This window comes from Pleurodeles waltl, chromosome 9 (assembly GCF_031143425.1).
Source record: "Pleurodeles waltl isolate 20211129_DDA chromosome 9, aPleWal1.hap1.20221129, whole genome shotgun sequence".
NCBI lineage: Eukaryota > Metazoa > Chordata > Amphibia > Caudata > Salamandridae > Pleurodeles > Pleurodeles waltl.
The window spans coordinates 1,160,597,061-1,160,613,311 of record NC_090448.1 but is presented as its reverse complement, the minus strand read 5'-3'; the positions used below and the strand labels follow the sequence as shown (position 1 = coordinate 1,160,613,311).

At 42.8% G+C, this 16,251-nt stretch overlaps 1 protein-coding gene across 1 annotated transcript in view; it reads right to left on the bottom strand.

The window, feature by feature from the left end:
- Nucleotides 1-9,314: 9,314 nt before the first annotated feature.
- Nucleotides 9,315-16,251, bottom strand: part of GJD2 (gap junction protein delta 2) — a 36,789-nt gene continuing 29,852 nt past the window's right edge. Inside the window, exon 2 of the mRNA XM_069209040.1 lies at nt 9,315-11,787. Coding sequence (XP_069065141.1) covers nt 10,944-11,787 — 844 coding nt within the window. The 3' untranslated portion in view covers nt 9,315-10,943. The remainder of the gene's footprint in view (nt 11,788-16,251) is intronic.

Genomic DNA, 16,251 nt, shown 5'->3' with positions numbered 1-16,251 from the left:
ATGATTAATGCAGATTTATGCAAGAGAACAGTAATTCTGCACATAGCACTATTTCTGAGGGCAAAATGCCTTTTTACATAAAAAATGGACACAGAGCTGTATTTTGCACTATGAAATAGGGCTAAATGCAACAGCTATTGGGGTATGATTTTTCCCCAACTTACTCCCAGCATTGAGCATTATTTTGTTTGAGCAAAATGCACCCTGGATGCAAGGATGCATTCTGTGAAAAAAAATGGAAATGCAGCAGAACACGAATAATGTGTGTGAGCAGCCACTCAAGCTCACTAAATGTGCTCTTGCAGTAGGAGTTTCCCCCCAAAATCACTCTTAATTGTGCAAGCTAGAGTAATCACATTATTGTTGGTAATTCCACATCAAAGAGTAATGCGGAGTCATCGAAATTACTCTGATTTCTCTGGCATAATTGAAATTGTGCCCAGGCCGAGATAAACCAGTTTTTGTAGGTGGGGATAGACTTAGGATTTAAGGAACTTGGGGGCATATTTAAGAACCCCAAGCGCCACCTTAGCACCACCATAGCATAATTTTATTTACACTAAGGTGACGCTGAAGTGGCTTTTTCCACATGCCATATTTACAAAGTGGTGCAATTCATGCGTTGTGCCAATTTGTAAACCCTGCACCACATTATGCCTGCACTAGGCATAATGTATGCAAGGGGGGGTGTTTTGGTGTTAGGAGGCCTGCAAAAATGGTGCAGTGAAATTTAACAGATTTCACTGCATCATTTTTGGCATCATTTTTAACGCCTGCTCAGAGCCGGCGTTAAAATGACTCTCGCATAGAAACCTATGGGCCTTCTTGCACTTTGCTACACTAGCGTCAATTTCTTTCACGCTAGTGTTGCAAAGCTTCACAATAGCATCAAAAGTTTTAACACTATTGTGCTAATGACCACCATGGTGCGCCGTATTATAAATATGGCGCAACCATGGTGTTGTTAGGTGCAGGTAGGGTGGAGCAGAAAAAGTGATGCATCAGCTCTGATGCACCACCTTTTCTTAAATATGGGCCTAAATGTGCATCTGTGTGTTGAAGACGTGTCTTGTAGTTGTTTTGTTATATAGAATCTATATGTAAGTCACATATTCAGTTGATTTTGCATATCATTACAATGTACTCGTTTGTTAATAAGAACATGGATTTATGTTCTGTGGAGTGACAATCATACTCCAGGCTGTAACTAAACCGCTTTGATTGGTATATAGCCTTATATATCAAGTTTGGTCTACGTCCCAATTGATATGTAATTATCCATGGTTATCGTAAAATGGTCTGGGAATGCTGTTGATTCCCCTTACCGACTCCATTTAATAATGGCGACCGCATTACTGATGTAATACTTCTTGTATACATGGCACGCGTGTAACACGTCAGGCTTCCGTGGTTACGATGCAACAGTTCAAAGAGCACGTCTCTAAGGGTAAAACAGTGATTCACCCAGACGTCAATGCGATGTCACGTTAACCGGCAGTGGAACGAAGGAGTTTTTTTCCCTTGCCCTACAAGAGAAATAAGGTTAGTGAAGTGGATTAGTCCAATAACACGTATTATAAATGCTAGAAAATATGTTACGTAGTGCTTTGTGCTTAGCATGTGTAGGACCTCCATGTTCTAAGAATATTTGCCTCACTCTCGTAGGTGAAATCAGCAGCTGTAAAAGTATATAACAACTAAGGGCATTTGAGAGAAATGCAAACATCGATTTGGCTGAATATAACTTGTTTTTTATTTAAAAAACCTGATAAGGTCAGTGCTATTCAGGTTCCTTATACCACTGGATAAAAGGATTCTGTTGATTGGTTGCACATAGTTACTGGATTCTGTCCCACTTATTGTATCTTACACGGTGTGGTGAACACCAGTTCCTGACATAGGGGGTCATTCTGACCATGGCGGTAAAATCCGCCAGGGCCAACGACCGCGGGAGCACCGCCAACAGGCTGGCGGTGCTCCCATGGGCATTCTGACCGTGGCGGTACAGCCGCGGTCAGAAACGGAAAACCGGCGGTGTACCGCCGGTTTCCCGCTGCCCTGGGGAATCCTCCATGGCGGCGCAGCTTGCTGCGCCGCCATGGGGATTCCGACCCCCATACCGCCATCCTGTTCCTGGCGGTTTTGGCCGCCAGGAACAGGATGGCGGTAAGGGGTGTCGTGGGGCCCCTGCGGGCCCCTGCAGTGCCCATGCCAATGCACCCGTCGCACCCCTTCCACTCCGCCGGCTCCATTCGGAGCCGGCATCCTCATGGAAGCGTGTTTCCCGCTGGGCTGGCGGGCGGCCTTCTGGCGGTCGCCCGCCAGCCCAGCGGGAAACCCAGAATACCCGCGGCGGTCTTTTGACCGCGCAGCGGTATTCTGGTGGTTCCAGCCAGGCCGGCGGCTTCCGCCGCCGGCCGGGGTCAGAATGACCCCCTGTGTGTCCAAATGTGCATGAAAAGCCTACATAAGGGTTAAATATTTTAAATAGGGCCACAAGGTGTTCTATGTGTTCAGTTGCATTAAAAAAAATTGGTGAGCAGGGTGATATGTAACCCTGGCGGTTTTGTCACTTTTAGGATTCAAAAAATATATATGAGTGTTGAAAAATATATATGAGTGTGATTTTATGTTTAGGTATCTATGTTTTCCTATGTCCTGAAGAGGCTTCAAAATAATTGAAGCCGAAACGAGTCAACAAGATCAAGATCCTTGGGGAGAAATGGAAATTTGTGAATTGGACGGATGAAAAGATGAGTCCATGGAAATGAGTCAGAATGGCATAATTGCCAATGGTGCTGGACATTTGCATTTACTACCTCAAAGGAGATGACTGCTTTGTGAAAAGTTACATATAGCAGCTCATTTGAAACAATTGAGAGGCATTTTCCTTTGATACCTTTTTAACAATGTGATATTATTGTGTTGTTTTGTGGTGTTATGTGATGTGGTGGTATTGAACAAGTGACAGTAAATGAGGAGTATATATGGATTTGTACATGAATATTGGGGAAATAGATAACTGTATGATAAAAAAGAGGTTTTAAAAATAAATATAGTATAAATAAATACAGTACATGCAGGTGAACAATTCATGTGTCACTTTGAAAATAATGAGGAGATATTTATCCCTACTATATGTGTATTTTGTTATTAGCTGGATTTCCACTCCAGAGATAGTGGGGTTATAAGGACTGGCCCCTATGGTTTAATACATTCTCTGTAAAGGAGGCACACTAAACCTTTGTGACTTTGAAACATGCTTTGTTCTCCACACATGCTCTGGGTTTGACCCCTCCAATTACCCCAAACCTTTTTTGCTATTCTATGATGGGAGAGGGTTTCTTTCTTTAGAGGTACTTGTCATTGTAATCTAAACACATTTTTTGATGACTACTCCTCTGACTTCAGTCCTGTGGGGCAGGGCTGCCTCTGAGTCTCAGCACAGTTAAGGCAGCTTCCCACATTGTTAAATAGCCTAACAATATTGTCCTTAAACACCCCTTGCTATTACTGCTACATTGGTTTGATGTCCTGTTTTGAAACTAGCTTCACTGTCTTCTACGATGAAGAACCACAACTGTATACTCACACTGCCCCAAGAACCGCATGACTGTATACTCACCACTGCTCAAAGAACCACATGACTGTATACTCACCACTGCCTGAAGAACCACATGATTGTATACTCACCACTGCTCAAAGAACCACGTGACTGCATACTCACCACTGCCCGAAGAACCACGACTGTATATTCACACTGCCCGAAGAACCACATGATTGTATACTCACCACTGCCCGAAGAACCGCGTGACTGTATACTCACCACTGCCCCAAGAACCGCGTGACTGTATACTCACCACTGCACGAAGATCAGCATGACTGTATACTCACCACTGCCCGAACAACCACGTGACTGTATACTCACCACTGCCCCAAGAACCGCGTGACTGTATACTCACCACTGCACGAAGATCCGCATGACTGTATACTCACCACTGCTCAAAGAACCACGTGACTGTATACTCACCACTGCCTGAAGAACCACATGATTGTATACTCACCACTGCTCAAAGAACCACGTGACTGCATACTCACCACTGCCTGAAGAACCACGACTGTATATTCACACTGCCCGAAGAACCACATGACTGTATACTCACCACTGCCCGAAGAACCGCATGACTGTATACTCACCACTGCCCGAACAACCACGTGACTGTATACTCACCACTGCCCCAAGAACCGCGTGACTGTATACTCACCACTGCACGAAGATTCGCATGACTGTATACTCACCACTGCCCACCTAACGTAGCCCAGTGTTTATCTCACTGTTGAATCTCCACCAACTTGTAATTTTGTATACTATGTTGATGGTTCTTGTCTAATAGATGCTGGAAAAAACAATTTACTGGTTAGGCTATTTTCTCAAAATATGAATTTGTGAGAGTCGGGGCTTATTTATAAGAAGCATGGGCCACCAATGCGTCACTTATTTCGATGCTACAAAGGGGTAAGCCTCTCAGCCATATCTATGAGGCCACACACACTTTGCTTGGCTTTGCATGACCTCATAGATATGGAGTAAGGCAAAGCAGTCACTGGGTTGCCTTACTCTGTGGCAGGGAGGTTCTGCGGTAGGTTTTCCCACACAGCATCCACTAATTTTGACACTGCACTACACATACTTCATCATGTAAAGCTGGGGCAGCGCCAAAACCTTACACATCCCCAGAGCAGGCATAACAAGGAGCAATATTTGTATTTCTCCTCGTATTTTCTCCTTTCCATGTGTGCTGCATTGTGCCTCTTCCTGCTCAAAAACAATCCAGCATGCAACGCAGGCACCCTTGCACCGTGGTTCAAGGTTGCCTACATTGGTGCTAGGTAGCTAATTGTGCGCCGGCGCAGGGGGAAAGGACAGGAATGTACCATATTTCATATATACGGTGCATTTCTGCCCTTTCATATGTGCATAGGGCAGCACCGCAAGAAGACTTGAGGAGCTGCACTACGCCTATTCCCCCTAAATATAGGCCTCAGTGTTTACCCCAAATGCACCAGGCACATGCATTTGAGCCTCCCAGCAAATAGTAATTAATACCAAGTATGCGTTTGGAGTTTCTTGTGATTTTGGGCTCATCTGGATGCAGCAATGGTCCCTCACGTCAGCTGGGTCCCCGATCAAAACTGTTTTTTGTTTCAAGGGCTTACTTGATGCTCTTCAATTGCCTCTAAAAGGGGGTGTTGTTGATTGTGCTGCTCATTAATACATCCAAGGCAAAGCTTCCAAGGTTACAACTTTGGGTGACTGTGCTGCTGAAAATGCTGCGTCATCCAATGGCTCTGAGATAACCCCATATGAGCCCCATGTTATTGAACCACCACTGAGATCTCACCAAGGGACAGAGTACTTGGGTTAAGGTCAAATGTCAAGCTCACACCAACAGACTCTGATGAAATAAGAAGGGAAGAGTGGCAGCTCCCAAACTGTTGCTCCCACATTTTGCTCAACTGTACCATGGGAATGCTATGTTAGTCCAGGTGGATTAATATCCACCACTGGCACTAATTGGTTTGCTCTGTTTTTACTCTTATGTACTAATGTTGCTCTTATGGTTATGTGCTAGTGGTAATGTGTATGTTTTCTGGGTGGGCCAAAGCTTGCCCTTGTGCTGGTTGATGCAATATCTAAAGCTTAGAGAATGCTATAAGGCTTTGTTCCTAGGTTTGAAATGTATCTCCAGATCAGGAGAGACAAAATAACTCAGTTTGTGGTTACTGATATCCAACACCACTCACACTGTGTGTACCACCCTGAGCTTATTGAAAAAGTCAAGAGATTCAAAGGAACTCTGAAAAAATATGGGCCCAGATTTCTGAAGCCTAGGCATTGTCCTTGTGTCATGCAAGATGATGCAAGGACAATGCAAAGGTTTCAGTAATATTTAGACGCAAGAGGCAATTAGTGCCTCCTTGCATGGCTTTGTAAAGAAATGTAATGAAACGCAGTGGTTTGCACTGCGTTGGATTATATTTTAAGATGGGAGTCATTCCATGGTGGAGCATGGGCATTCCCATGAATCCACCCATGGATTTTGGCCCGTTCCCAGATTTACAAACGCTAGAGAATGTAGGAATGCACCATATGTTATGCTGTCTCCAGTGAGGAATAACAAGGACAAATATTTTTATTTCACTCGTTACTTCACCTCTCTCTGTGTGATGTATCCTGTATCACACGTAGAATGAGGAACATACCTCTAAGGATTGTTGTGCAGGAGGGTGTCCGTTCCTGCACAAAATAAACCCTGCCCATAATGCACGCACCTTTACACTTTAGTACAAGGGTGCCTGCGTTGTACCTAGGCTGCACCCAGTGCACTTGTGCAAGAAGAGGACAGAAATGCCCTGATCTTTGCAAATGTTTTGTAGGGAAAGAAGATCTTTGAATTCATCTTGATCATTTTTGTCATTCTCTTACTGATTTGCATCATTTCTGAGCCTGTGTTGCATCATCCTTATGTCTTACTAGTGGCAAAGGCAGTTACTTATTTTACCCTTTGATGACCCAAGATTATGGCAATGCTGATTGGAAACTGAATATGAAACTTTATAACACCATGAAAGTGATGTGGAACAGGAAGCTTATAAATTGATGACCAACAAAGTGTCTTAACTCGTGCAAATAAAGTAGAGGAAGAGGATGAAATTGAAACATTGGGAAGCATTTTTTCTCCATTAGTGTAACTGTAGCCAGATTCAGCAATGTTTTATTGCTCAGGCTAACACTGCCGAAAGGAAAAACCCATATCTGATGTGGAGCAGCGTTTGCATCTTGGCTCCTGAGGCATAAAAAAATAAAAAGAGCTTGATCAGTAGAAACTGGTAACATCTATGTGACTTTCTGAAAGCCATCCTTTCTGATTCCTATGTTCTCAAGCTAGGCACCTGTTTGTGTTTATTGTATGAATTTATCACATGATTACTACTCAAAACGTGTGGGCATTACGATATAACTTTGAGTCTAGTTCTTCTGTCTAAAAGCTATGAGTCTATGAGCTAGATGTCACTAACCTTTGCTGAGCTGAGTGTTCCTTTACCAATAAAACATTTCAGGCTCTGGTTGGCCTATAAGGAGATGTCTTTGAGTGACACGTCAGCATGAACCCCTCTTGTCTCTCATTTCAAAGGGGTTCCCAAAATCCATAGCATCCCATACAAGGCCCCTCCCTTGGACAGTGGGGCCAATCATTAAAAGTCACAAGACTCAGCATGAATGAATGAATTACCATTTTCTTGGTTAAACGTCAATGAGTGCTAGAATTCAAGGCTACACAAGTTATTGCTCTAGGATAAGCACCAATCAAAATCAAGGTACTTGGTTTAAGACCACTTGAATGTTCTTGGTTCAGTAAACATGAATGTGCATCTTCTTGGTTCATCCATAATTGCCATCTATCTGTGGTGTAACTACAACAGTGGTTGGAAGTCCATATTATGAATATTGATATTTGAATATCAGGACTGACACCACTGATGTTCTTGGCTCGGTCTCAGTGAACATCGCCGGCCTATAGACACTCCAGGCTCCATACCAATGAGCATTAATTTTGCAGCCTCAAGAAACATTTTTTTTTTTTTAATCAGCAACAATGAAGTTTGATGTTCCAGACTCTCTAACAATGAAGAATCTTGTTCGAGACTCAGGAACAATGGGCCAGATTTAAGAAAAGTGGGGCTGCACCAAGTGCACTTTTCTTTCACCCCTTAGCGCCCCCTAACACCACCATGTGTGAGTTGTAACTAAGATTCAGCGCACCATGGCAGTAGTTAGGGAACTAGCATCATAATTTTTTACGCTAGTTCAGAGCTTTGCAGGATTAGCATAAAAAATGTTGACGCTAATCCTGCAAAGTCCATTGAGGCCCATTGTAAACAAACAAGGTGTGCCTCCTTTTAACACCTGCTCTGAGCAGGTGTAAAAAGTGCCCGAAAAAGTGAGGCAAAGAAATTTCCTAGATTTCTTTGCACCATTTTTTCGTCCCCCCCAATGGGGGAACACCACCTTTACATACATAATGCCTGGCGTAGGCATAATGTAGTGCAACGAGTTACAAAATGGTGCAATGGATGCATTGCTCCACTTTGTAAATTTGGTGCAGTGACTTTGGCCTCATTGGGTCACATTAGTGTCAAAGAAAATAATGCTAATGTGGGGCAAGGAGACGCTAGGGGCTCTTAAATCTGCCCCTATGAGCATTAATATCAGCCCTACTAAACGTTGACATTTCTGGTTCAATAAATATGATCCAAGTATCATCCATGTTTATTGAGGCTGAAGCAATCATTTTCATGTTCAGAGGTCCTCTATGTTCATGAGAGTAGGATCCATGTCAGGTTTGCAAGATAACCATTGTCTACATGTTATGCTCCAAAGAATATCATGGACGAAATATTAATTTATATAAATATTTTCTAAGTATCCTGGCCTAAGTATTACATACCAAAATATTTACTATACTTACCTCCACCTATATGTACCTTAACAATATGTATACCTTCAAGGAAGGTGGATGTAAAATTAAGAACGGTGAATCTATGCTTGCCTTCATGATATGTTAGTACTTTCAATTTAGGCTACAATGCTTGTGCAATTCAATACTTTGCTGAGTATATTCTGGCATATAAGTGTCTTAATAAATTACTTGTATTTAGTTTTCTTGTACTTAAACTTAAATCTATCTCAAACATATTTTTGAATATTTTTCATGGATCCAGGCATCTGGGATCAACACTTGACATCCCAGGTTTATTCAATATTTTTACAACTAGGGTTGTCTGAAACACGCTTAATTTGCTTTAATATAATTAAGTGAAACATCAGAAAAATGATGCTAAAATTACACATAATTGCACAAAGTACAAATCCTTCATTTAGCATTATATTTTAGCGCATTATGCATTTCGCACTAAGTAAGTAGCACAAAACTCAATTGCTGCGAACAATAGCCACTCACGTTCTGACTGTTTACATTGATCCCACACTCCAGCGCTATGACTGTGCAATGAACGTCAGAGTAATTATATGATGTGGCTTAATAGCGTAGTTTAGGAAATTTCATGTACCACGCGTGAGGCACAAATTATGTCAGCGTAATTTAAATTTCGCCTGGGCCTAAGTACAACCTGAACTCAGATCTTACCTAGAGGTGAACAAGCTTTGATTTTTCCCCTCTGTCTCTTTCAGATTATAATGCACAAAATATTAGCAATGTCATGGAATAGTGAAGGGATTCTTATGGTTTTTGTCAAACTTACTTTATTGCCTGTGAATAAAGGAATACAGATCAAGGCGCTATGAGAGGTTCACGAGGCCCAACTAGGCTTTGGCCTAGTTGCATTGGCCACACAGTCTTGGCTTTATGTACCCAAGAGAAACCTTCGTTCAGCTACCAATAAAAAAGCCCCTTATTTTTATTTCAAGCATGAAAACCTCTAGAATTTGTTGCCCCGCCCCCGCCCCACCCCTTCAGCAATGCCAATATAATCATAAGGCCATTCGAAGAGAGAGGAAACTTTTGAAAGTGTTTGTGGCTCGTATATCCTCGGTCATTCCTTTTTATTTACAATTTGTCTATGATTTCATATTAGCACCATAAATCCTTGAGGTGTCCAGTAGATGTATAAAATAAATAACTAAAATGATAGATAATTACGTTCTGTCTAAAATTTGGAAGGGGAAAGTTTGCAAAATAGTATCTTCCAAGAAAAAATGATGTTGCTGTTTTTAGATTTCTTCTCGGTTTTTCCACATTATAATTATGAACAATTCTCAACAAAAAGGAATATTTACCGAGGGTTATTTACAGCATAGATGTTGTGCTTCGAGTATTTCCCAGCAAAATCATTGTTTGCTGATTCATTCAGTGTGAATTTTGTGCTTGGAATATTTATTTTTTCCAGTGAGCAAATATTTTCCTAAATAAAAATCTGCAATTTACATTTTTGCTGAAAATGTATACAAAGTATATGTTAGTAGTAGATTATGCAGTAAAATTCATCTGCAAATGAAAACCGCAGTAAGTGAGTAAACACATCAAATATGCCATAATTTCCTGAAATGAAGAGTCCTGAATATTTAAAAATCCCGACCACAATATTACAAAAATACTGCTGCCTCCACTCCTCCTAAAAGTCCCTCCGCAGGAACAATATCAGTTAAGCCAATGTAGAAAGATTTTATTTTTTATTTTATTTTTAGAAAGTATTGGCAAACGGCTCTTATGCTGGGATAACTGCCTGCAAGTGAATTCATCATACCGCGTTGTACGCGAAGAAATGTGACGTAGCCTTGGGGGCAGTTATCACAGAGAAGAGCCCTTTGCCCATCAAGAAACAGCACCAGTGCTCTTTGAAAACAAGATGCAGGAGAACGCACAAAAACTGTGCAAAGCAGGATTTGTAGTGTTTCTGTATGTCTTTTTCTTCCCTGCCAATGCTGCTCTGTACATTCGAAAACCTTTGTTCATATATTGGAGCATCCACAAACTCTTTGCCGATTGGTCGTCGACTGGCCTGGGTCCTTGTTGTGACATCAGTTAGTTCCTCTTGACTCCACATTTTGACATCTTATTGGCCCGTATCATCGGCATCAGCTTTTGAGTGGTTTGCATAGTCCACTCAAACTTTCCCAAGTGTTTCACTCAAAGATGGCTCATTTCGTGCTTTTTGAGATGTTACATAGTGGGGCTCTGTCCAGTGTTCTCCTTGAAAGAATACCGCTAGCAGTCAACCTACCCCCATTCAGAATGATTTGAGAGATCCCCTGCTGCCTATGGGCACCACATGGAGAACATGTGCTAGCTGCTTGTCCCACTTTCCATCCAAATCCCAGTATGGCTTGAGTTTAATCCTTGATGGGTCTTTGCCCCATCCCTTCACACATAAGCTGAGTCACTGGACTGTGTCCTTCCAAAGTTGGGCACATTCATTCTTGGAAGGTCCTTGTTCCTAATCTCATAGATGGATTTCCGTTTGGCCTGCACCCCTCTGACCGCTGTTTTGATCTTCCTCCAACCGAGGTGGTTGAGTTCGGCCAAGTTGAGCACCACGCAGAGACCGCTGACAGCAAACATGAAGACGAGGAACACCGTCTTCTCTGTGGGCCTGGACACATAGCATTCCACCTCCTTGATGCAAGGGTATCTGTCACACTCGTACATGGATGGTACATTGAAGCCATAGAGGAAGTATTGTCCCACCAGAAACCCTATCTCCAGAGCATTCCGGAAGACCACCTGGATGATGTAGAACCTGGATATGCCCTGTTGGCGTGTCATCTTAGTTTTGGGAGCACGGATGGTTGGGTGGGGAAGCTCCTTCACCTCGAGGCAATCAGGTTCAGCCTCCTTCGTAGAGTTCTCAGTGTTCTGGAGCACTCCGTTGACTATGGTGTTTTTGATCTTTTTGCTGTCCTCGCGTTTCATTGAGTCTTGGTCCCGGTCAAGGCTGAGAAACACAGTAGAGTATCGCCTTTCCTTCTGCTTGGCCGACTGGTGGACGGAGTACGTGATGAAGCATAGGCTGGGGGTGCAGACCATGATGATCTGGAAGACCCAGTAGCGAATGTGTGAGATTGGGAAGGCTTTGTCGTAGCATGCCTGGTTGCAGCCCGGCTGAAGGGTGTTGCATACAAACATGGTCTGCTCATCGTCATAGACAGTCTCTCCAACAATGGCAACGATAAGGATCCTGAAGATGACCACTACTGTCAACAGAATCCTGGAAGAGACAGAAAACAGCAGGAGACTGTGAGTGGGGAGTACATGGGCAAAAACACACAAGAAGGCCAACAGACTGTCAATCATTTAATGCAGCAGTGTTAACTAGCAAAGCACCAAGATGACCAGTGACTATATAGTAAGAGGTAGCTGTCATTACCTTAGCCACCACCTCTTCTTCACCCTTAGCTTGCCTGAATGTTATATGCTAGTTGGTCTACGTGGTAAGACTGAGTGGGTGAATGACAATGCTGTGGGTGTAGAGAGTGCGGCTATTTTTTGTGTCCTGTTGCTGCTGACACTTTAACGTTTTGAGCTGGGAGTGTTTGAGAACCAGCATGTGTTGGGGAGTGTACACGCTGTATCTTGTGCTTCCATGTAACTTGCAACTAAGGCAATAGGCTCCCTCTCTCCGTACAGGACCAGAGGACCTCGTTTTTTCACTTACTAGTGAATATATTTTAAAACTCAAAGGCTTCACAAGTGCACATCTTTTTAAACGTTGGCACCTTTGGTAACCAAATATTCCACCTGCTACTTGGTTCCCGGGATGGTTTTAGGGTGGTGCGACCTGTGCAGCTGCACCTGGTGCTTACTTTAGTGTGGGCACTGCATTTAAAAATAACTTATGGGTTTATGTACCAGCAGTTTTCAGGCAAGAATAAAAATGTCAAGATAACTCTGGTGATTAATGTTACTGTTGGTGAGCAGTCAGAATTTGGTCTAGTGGTAATTTTTCCTCATCGAAAAGTAATGCAGAGGGATAATGTGCCTGCTGCAAAGCACGTGTACCGTGCAGATCACAAAACGATGTGAGTGAACTATAAGCAGGGCTTAAAAAAATTAAGTATATATCAGAGAAGGGCTATGGAGAGATGAGAGGCACCGCTGGAGAGTGGCATAGAGGGAATTCATGTAGAAGCAGCCATGGGGGAGTGTGTGTGCAAAACAGACTGTTGCACCAGGTGCCACCAGAGCTAAAGCCGGCAATGCTTGGGTCTATAAGTCAGCTGTCAATGCTCAGCTGCCATGCAGTGCCACTCATTATCCAATCATTTTGCCTGACCTATGTGAAGCTCTGTAGAGTGGACCTACTAGTAGGCGGGGATTGGGCAGGGTGCAATGCATCACCATCCACTGCAAGTCCAACCTTTGAAAGTGAGACCTCTGTTGGGCAGGAAATGGACCTGGAAATGGTCCTTATTACAGCATGTCCATGCAGTCATATAGAATAGAGGACAGATCTGGGTGGTAGCGAAGAAAACTAGAACCACTTTGCTAGTTGGCACATCAAGCTCCAAGTTATTTGGCTTGGAGAAGCTGAGCTTTGCTTCAGGCAAGTGCAGGAAACACACGAAACTTTACCTGCCTTTGTGAAGTGTGAATTCCTTCCTTGGCAAAGAGCAACGTTTTGCAACTTCACTAGTGTAATATCAACTTTGCACACTGCTAATTACACTGCAATTACCTTGATCTCTGTTACTTCAACATTCCCTTGATCTCTGTTACTTCGACGTGCCTCTTGCATGGACTGGCCTTTACCTTGACTTGGCTGATTTTCTCTTCTAACTCTACTATTAGGCACTTTGGAGGAAACTGCTATGTGGAAGTACAAGGCGCAGAACGACAAGTTAGTCAAAGACATGGTGGTTGGATCACGTGGTTCGAGGTGAAAGACCTGAGATAATGGAGACACACCTTTTTGGAAGCGTCTCATAGACTCAGGCAGATGGGAAGCAGACCACAGTGCATAATACCCTACGTATAGTTAGAATATCATCAACAAAGTTGCAAGTTTGGCATATCTGTTTGTTTATAAAAACAAATGACAACTACAGTGAATATTGAAACTCTATAAAGTCAACACCAGGGAAAGATATGCAAATGTGGTGTGGAGGGAACGCTGCCAAGATGCTTGTTAGGCACTCCATGCGGCATCACAGTGTTTACGCTGTTGCTGCAGGGGATCAGAGCCATCTAAGGTTTCACAGCAGCGGAATAACCTTCCCCGCCCTTGGATCACCAACGAGAAATGTAGCTGTGTTTAGAAGTGCAGACCACGCATTGTTCCTACTGTTCTAAAAATAAATGTGCTAATCAAATGCATTAACTGCTCCTCTCACTTGACACATGGCACAAGCAAAGCAAAAGTTCAGAAACCTCCAGTCGTGGCCTCAGAAAACAAATAAATATACATATATTCGATCTGCTATTAGGATCGTTGCTTCACAGGAGCTATCACGAGGGGATGCCTGGTGCTCACGAGTGTGGCTGTTGTGTAAAGGTCTTTGGGAGCTAACCTGTGCGGTTCTTGTGTAAAATTCTATGGGCGCTGTCCAGTGCTGAAAGGTTGGCTGTGTAATGGTCTATGGGAGCTGTCCAGTGCTGAAGAGTGTGGCTCTTACGTAAATTTCTCTGGGAGCTGTCCAGTGCTGAAAAGTGTAGCTCTTGAGTAAATGACTTTGGGAGTTGTCCAGTGCTGAAGGGTGTGGCTGTTGTGTAAATTTCTCTGAGAGCTGTCCAGTGCTGAAGAGTGTGGCTGTTGTGTACATTTTTCTGGGAGCTGTCCAGTGCTGAAGAGTGTGGTTCTTACGTAAATTTCTCGGGGCACTGTCCAGTGCTGAAAAGTGTAGCTATTGAGTAAATGACTTTGGGAGTTGTCCAGTGCTGAAGGGTGTGGCTGTTGTGTAAATTTCTCTGAGAGCTGTCCAGTGCTGAAAAGTGTAGCTATTGAGTAAATGACTTTGGGAGTTGTCCAGTGCTGAAGGGTGTGGCTGTTGTGTAAATTTATCTGAGAGCTGTCCAGTGCTGAAGAGTGTGGCTGTTGTGTACATTTTTCTGGGAGCTGTCCAGTGCTGAAGAGTGTGGCTCTTACGTAAATTTCTCTGGGAGCTGTCCAGTGCTGAAAAGTGTAGCTATTGAGTAAATGACTTTGGGAGTTGTCCAGTGCTGAAGGGTGTGACTGTTGTGTAAAGGCCTTTGGCAGATATCCGGTGCTGAAGACGGTGGCTGTTGTGTAAGGGTCTATGGGAGTTGTCCAGTGCTAAAGAGGGTGGGAGTTGTGTTAAGATCTTTGGGAGCTGTACAGTGCTGAAGAGTGTGGCTGTTGCCTAAAAGTCTTTGGGAGGTGTCCAGTGCTGAAAGTGTGACTGCTATGTAAAAGTGGCCCGTTGACAAATTGTATTTTATAGTACATATAGTTGTCATAGAATAGTAACACGAATGCACTACAAAAATGCTATTCATAAACGTATGTGTGGAGATATCCGCCTCGACCTTTCCTTTTCCTTTTGTACCTCGACTGCCGAGCTCTCTGCACATGTAAGTACATGTTTAAGTAGTAAGGGCATGACTGATACTTTTTTGCGCCGCATTTGCGTTACTATTTGACGCAAAAGCAGTGCAAACACACAATTAAATTATATTTTGTAAGTTTCACCGCTTTTGCTTAAAAAAATGACGCAAATGCGGTGCTAAAAAAGTATAAATCATGCCCTAAATGTGTGAGGAACAGAGGGGAGTGGCTGAATATTTGGTAATATTTATGACTGAAAGGGGAGAGGATAAGGGAGGAGTAAGAAGGGGGTTTGGAAGGTTAAAGGGGGGGTTTACGGAGTGACATGCGCCCACCCACAAACAGGAAGCCAATTGCTCTTCACAGACTGCAGTTACAGCCTAGAAGGATCCAAAACAGTAGTAAATGTGCTCCAGCGCAGACCTGACTAAAGCCCATCGCTACACATGGCCAAGCGCTTTTACTGAAACACTCTCCCACAGGGAATAATGGAGGTAAAGCCTTAAAATGAAGCCTCATACAAACTCATTTTCAATTCTATTAAATTATTATACTATTTAAAATAAAGACACATTTAATTTAATTAATGTAACATTACATTTTTATCGAAATATATTTGAATCATGCTGAAATAGATTTTATACATCACTTTTAATAATTTTGAATAAGAATAGAATGAATATTTGTTCTCAATGTAAACATCAGAGAAGTTATTTAATTTTATTTTAATATGCTTGAAAGATCTACATGCTGCAGCTATTTCTAAATTGTTCTAAAGATGAATGAACTTTTGTAATTTTCTCATACTTTACTATAGGGAGAGCTCTGCCTCAATTGTGGAGTGTTCGCCAGGTGTTCAGAACAATAGAGTTGTGAATCCACCGCTAGTATTTCCTTTTCAGTTGTTTATGACTTTTTACTGACTCTACCTCCAGGGGGTGGGAGCATGTATGTCTACGCTTCTGAGTAACTTCACACTAGTAAAAGGTGAATACCTAAAAGTAGGAAAGTTAACCAAAAGTGTACTTTGTGAGCAGGGCCCATCGTCTTTCAGAGTTGCTCAGTGCTACAGAGTGCGGTTGATGAGTAAACCTCTTTGGAAACTGTCCAGTGCTGTGGAGTGTGTCTGTTGTGTAACAGTATATCAGAGCTACCTGTGCTGCAGAGTGT